This window comes from Limulus polyphemus, unplaced genomic scaffold (assembly GCF_000517525.1).
Source record: "Limulus polyphemus unplaced genomic scaffold, Limulus_polyphemus-2.1.2 Scaffold7090, whole genome shotgun sequence".
Taxonomy (NCBI): domain Eukaryota; kingdom Metazoa; phylum Arthropoda; class Merostomata; order Xiphosura; family Limulidae; genus Limulus; species Limulus polyphemus.
In genome coordinates, this window is record NW_013672700.1 from 24,751 (window position 1) to 31,085 (window position 6,335).

Below are 6,335 nucleotides of genomic sequence, written 5' to 3' on the forward strand. Positions count from 1 at the left end.
TCTTGCATTTTATTTATAATTAAAACCCATCTGCCATTTATTTGCCAAACTTACTTAATGATCTAAATTATTTTATAAATCAGCAACAGTTAGCAACACCCAAGACCTCAATATTATCAGCAAATTTAAGTAATTTATTGACTATTCCTCCATCATGTAAATCAAAAATAGCAAAGGTCCTAAGATTGAGCCCTGAAGTACCCCACTTGTGACATTAATCCAGTTTGACTGAACTCCATTTGTAACAATCCTCTGCTTTCTTCCATCCAGCCATTCTTCTATCAATTTGCTAACATATCCCCCACACGTATAAAAATAATTATTTTACAAGCCTTTTATGTAACACCTTGTTAAATGTTTTCTGAAAATCCAGATACCCCAAATCTTACTAATTTCATCAGTATCACCTGGTGGTCTGCAACATATTCCCACTAAAAGCCTTTTCCCTTTATATCCACTAATAGAAACCCAAATAATTTTAATCTCTTTGATATTCTCAACTTCAACAGGATCTAACTCATATTTTGCATACAAAGCCATTCCTTCCCCCCTCTCTTTAGTACTCTGTCCCTATTAAATAGCCTGTAACCCTGTATTTCAAAGAAATATCTGTCATCAAAATTATCTACTTTTAACCATGTTTCATTTATTCCCATTATATCAAAATCCTCCATTCGTACCAGTGCTCGAAAGTCATCTATTTTATTTATTTACTTCTAACATTACAATACCAACAATTAAGCCTATACTTATAACTACTTCTATACTCATTTCTTGTGCTAAACTTTTCTTTCCCTTATTCTTTTTTGCATTTAGTTTTTCTGGCCCTCACCACTGTCTAGTCGAAGTTTAAAACTTCCCTTACAGCTGAGTTGATAGCTGTAGCAAACAAGCCAGCCCCTATCCTATTTAAATGTAAACCATCCATTCAAAAAAAGCTCCCCTCTTCTACTGAACTGATCCCACAAGTCCAACCAGCCAATCTGCTCATCCTTACGTACTAACCTAAACCTAGCATTTAGTCCTAGTGACCTACTGATAACTTCATCCCCACAGTTAATTCTGGACGGTATCCCTGACAAAAGTTAGTTATGGCATCTTTCTTTAACTGTCTTTATCAACCCCTTGTACTTATTAATTAGCTCCTCTGACCAACCTTTCCCTACATCATTAGCCCCCTACATTCACTACAAAAAACTGCATCTCTGCTAGCCCCCTTTATTATATCTCCTGCTCTGTCGGTTATATCCTCCACCTGTGCTCGTGGATAACATAATAATATTTTTTTCTCCCTATTTACCCAACAGACTATCCTATCCACATGTCTTGTCAAGGAATCACCTATAACTATAACCACCTTATCATCCACATCTTTCTCTAACCCTTTTGTTTTCCTTCCCTCCAATAATTCCTCATCTGCAGAAGCCAAGGGCTTTTAACATTAATCGTACTGTTTCTAACTTCCTGAAAGTCATTGTTAGCTGATGTATTCCTTGCATGTAAAAGCTTAAGCTCCTCCTGAAATCCTGCTGCCATTTCCCACAATCTACACTTCTCATTATAGCCCCCAACCTACAAACTCTACATAAAAATTGCATATCTTCATTACTAGCTTCCTTAAAAGTACATACTAGTCCCGAGTTCCTAAGTAAAACCCACCCATTACACCTAACAAACTGGGAATGCTTAATTCCTTCACTAGTTATTTATCACTGTATTTATACTTATAGCCTGAAAATAAATACTCAATACCAGTAGCCTATTGTTAATACTGGTACTGTTAAGCCTAACGTTTAATAATCATTTATACTAGTTTTTTATCATTACTTTGTCTTCACACCAAAAAAACGATATATTTGGTACCAGTGATCAAAGATTTTTTTTATTATACGAATATATATATATATAAGCATAGTGATAGAAGGTCATTTAGATCAGCAAGATTTCTTACAACTCATCAAAATCAAATGTAGTATTTCACCTATTTGCATCCTTAAGCCTAACCAACCAAATATTGAAATAATACAAACTAAACACATTGTAAGTTGTAACTTGTATAAGAGTTAAGATTTGTTTCAGTTTTTAGGCATCGTTGTTGGGAGTCTTGCAATATTCATTTGTTAATTCATTAATTTTTCAAATAATTATTTACGTCTTACTGGACTGAGTATGTACTAAGAATTGTGGGTGTGTAATATGTAATTACTTACTATATTATTTGAAGTGAAAACTTGCAGATAAAAAAAATAATATCTTGAAATGTAAATATATTTATAAATATTATAATAAATTAAGTGTCTAAATAAATATTTTAATAAAAATTAATGACCTACAAACAGCTCTACTGGCATAGTATACTGACTTTTCTAGAGGCTTAAGCTAACCATCACTGTATACCATTTATTGTTCTGGTTCCTATGAAATAAATATCTGTACTAAAAATTGTAATTAGTGTTACTTTCTTTAATTTACTAACTGCTACCTTGTGAAATAATGTATACAATGTACTTTCTACTAACGTTTATGTTATGTTCGTGAATTACCATTTTTCTTATATACTTATATGTGACTGTATAAATGAACAAACTTTTATGTTTTAATTCTGTTCAGAGAAATAATTTTCCACTTCTGGATAAAAACTGGACAGCTGCTGAAGAAGTTAGACTTCTTGATGCTATATTAGGGTGTGGCTTAGGAAACTGGTAAGTTTTAAAATTGTTTAAGATCTTGTATCAGTATCCACATCTTATTTCTTAATCTGATCAGGATTGGCTTAAAAAACTGGTAAGACTGAGAATGTTGGAAGTTTTTGAACTGGGATTTGAAACTGTGTGTTTTCTAAATTATTATAAGATTACTCTTCTCGGTAAAAAATAAAACTGTTGATATTTGTAAAATATCGTGGAAAGAGTAGATACAGATGTATTAGGTTTGGTCATGTTTTCAAAAACAAGTTTTAATTGAAACAATTTTTGTAGTTTCTCCTTTATTGGATAAAGATATAACTTTATTTTATAACGTTTCACAACAATTGAAATTATCTAAGCATGTTGAAAATAATTTTCTTGGAAAATGTATAAAAAGCAGATAGAATTTTTCTGTGTCAAAAAATTATATATATTTTACATTTTTACTTTTTATAGGACGGACATAGCTCGTCAAGTGCAGACTAAGAACAGGGATGAATGCAGATTTCATTATTTCAACCTTTATGTATATAATCCCAAACCCCCTTTACCAGGTGGCCAAATCTCATTCGTAGTTTTTAAGTCATTTTGTTAGTTCTAAACAAGTTTAAAGTCAAAACATTTGGTTCATGTATCTCATTACAAAAATATGAATTTGTCCTAATTCAAAGTAATTGTTCTAAATGTAGTACATTCACTAAGAATACACAGGTGAAATTATTTCTCTAATGGATTTTGTCTTTTTTTTGACAAATTTCTAATAATTGTTACAAAGAATTGGTTAAGTTTATTGATGATATAAACTCTTATATCTGATTGGCTGTAATGAAAATGCTATAATTTTACAGAGAGGCTAGTTGGACAAACACATGGAAGGTTCCAAGCATTAGGTTACTCCTGTGGTTTAGAACATAATTACACAAATAAGTTAGATGGGAATCCCCCAAATTATGCAGATAAAGCATATAATCTTGAGATATTGGCTGATATAGTTCTTAAGCCTTTGGCACAGTTTTTCCACTTCAAGTAATAAAGTTAACAAAATTTGTATACATAGGGATATTGACTACATGGTTGTATTTGTCACTAGTCAGACTTCGGTTGGAATATTTTGTATAATTCTTGTCTCCTTACGTTAGACGGTAGAGACATTGAGTTATTGGAACACGTTGAGAGAAACACTACTACAATGATTCAGGGGAAATAAGTTCTGTAATTTTAACATAGGTTCAGGTTCTCTCTTCAACAAAGAAAGGTCAGAGGTGAGCTAGATGAAGGATTTAAAATTATGAAGGAAAATGATAAGACTGATGCATCAGATACTTTTGTGTTGAATTGTTAGAGAATTAAGACAAGAAATTATATATTTAAGAACTGTTAAAGGTCAGTCAGATCTTCAAAAGGGGCAATTCTATTTTTCCAATAGAGTGTTAAATAAATCGCCATTTGGAGTGGTAGAGGCTACAAATTTAGAGGAGTTTATTGAAGGGTTTTATGAATAGTTGGGAAATCAGAGTAGTAATATAGTGATTAATTTTCTGTTTGTTGAGTGAGGTTGAGAGTCAGGATGAACCAAAAAGCCCCTAATGTTCCATAATTTATTAAGAAAGTTTCCATTAATAGACTTTAATTATATTAAATAGTTGCTTCTCTATTAGACTGATAACATTTTAGCACACAGGATGATGCACAAAAAGTGCAATTAATTTAAAAGAAAAGACCCAAAACTTGGGTGCTTTCGAATAGTAGACCGTTCTTCTTCAGAAGAATAAAGGGACCTTAAAGAGGTTGAAGGAGATTTAGGATTAGGAGTGTTTGATGAGCTTAGGTTGGAGTATTCAGTAATTGTTTGTAGATGAGGGAGAATATAGATAATAATAAAGGAGAATAAATTAGAGGAAACCATTGTTTGCTAAGAAATGTGTCCTGGTTTCAAGTTGGTGTTGGAAAGGAAGGATAAGTGTGGGTTACGTAAACAGATGTAAAATGAAAGGGTGTTAAATTTGTCAATTTTCTGATTTAAAGAGTCAGTAGTACAGGTCTATTGTCTTAGAGGTAAATCAGTATGTCTATTGACATCATGGTAGATGATGCTAGAGAAACAAACACGAAGGTCAGTATGGTGAGTAAAAATATGTACTAGTAAGGTTTGTAGGTCATTAGAACAGTCGTAAGCCGTCGTTCCATGTCATTTTAGGTCGTTAGTTTCTTCGTGAAGAACTGTATATTTACAGACTATGGCAGTAATGTTATAGTGTGTAAAAGGTCAATTAAAGTGGCTCCACTAATGTATTTAATTATAATATGTTGGTCGTTAATGTAAGAAGGGTGTTGATGGAAGTATTAAATATTAGAATCTTCAAAAATGGCAGTGTAAGGTGAAAGAAGGGGTAAGTTACCTTCAGTAAACTGGGGTCCGTGAGCCATGAGTGGAATACAGTTTTCATAACAAATTAGCACACAGGATCACACACAAAAGATCCAATGAATTTCAAAAATAGACCCAAAACCGGAGCGCTTTCAATTAGTAGACTTCTTCTACAGGAGAATAATAACTGTTGTTGAAATATGTAGTTGTGAACTGCAATACAAACATTGATAATTGAATGCTTTGTGAGTAATTAAAGTTATTCTTGCTCTACAGAGATTTATATTGTTAAACTGTAAGTACCATTCACATACTTAGCTGTTTTAACATCTGTCAGTAACCTTGTCACTTCTTCCAGTAAAGAATACTTGAAAAGTTTGTGATCATATTGAATCTAAAGATGAAATATCCTTATATTTTACACTTTCTTTGGTCATGTATTTTTATTTGTTTACGAATGTGCTTATATGTGTTATTAATTATTAGAAATATTTGGCTCCTTCAGAACTACAAGATCCTGAAAGTAAGAGTGAAATCCATCCAACACCCTTTCAGTACACTAAAGGTAAGCTCAAGTAAGATGCTTGTGATTGGTTAAATGGAGTATATCAAAGTACAGAGGAATTATATTTGAATCTATGAAATTCCCGAGAGTTGTTTACATCAAATCAGAATAATTCAGAAGTAATTAAATTATCTGTTTGATGTGTATTTTTTGTAATAGTTTCTATCATTCAGTGGGTCCTTTTAGCAAAAATAATGTAAAGTCCAGTCCATGTAATGATAACAAAACTGTGGTACTACTATAACGTGCAGTCTACAACTATATTTACACTATAACGTGCGGTCTACAACTATATTTACACTATAACGTGCGGTCTACAACTATATTTACACTATAACGTGCGGTCTACAACTATATTTACACTATAACGTGCGGTCTACAACTATATTTACACTATAACGTGCGGTCTACAACTATATTATAGCGTGCAGTCTACAACTATATTTACACTAGCGTGCGGTCTACAACTATATTTACATTATAACGTATGGTCTACAACTATATTTACACTATAACGTGCAGTCTACAACTATATTTACACTATAGCGTGCGGTCTACAACTATATTTACACTATAGCGTGCGGTCTACAACTATATTATAGCGTGCGGTCTACAACTATATTTACACTATAACGTGCAGTCTACAACTATATTTACACTATAACGTGCGGTCTACAACTATATTTACACTATAGCATGCGGTCTACAACTATAT

General features: G+C 32.4%; 1 protein-coding gene across 1 annotated transcript in view; it reads left to right on the top strand.

Annotated features, from left to right (window-relative positions):
* Positions 1 to 6,335, top strand: part of LOC106474338 (transcriptional adapter 2-alpha-like) — a gene marked incomplete at its 3' end in the record, with an annotated part of 16,657 nt that overhangs the window by 1,319 nt on the left and 9,003 nt on the right. Inside the window, exons 2-4 of the mRNA XM_022402649.1 lie at positions 2,611 to 2,702; positions 3,144 to 3,241; positions 5,561 to 5,620. Coding sequence (XP_022258357.1) covers positions 2,611 to 2,702; positions 3,144 to 3,241; positions 5,561 to 5,620 — 250 coding nt within the window. The remainder of the gene's footprint in view (positions 1 to 2,610; positions 2,703 to 3,143; positions 3,242 to 5,560; positions 5,621 to 6,335) is intronic.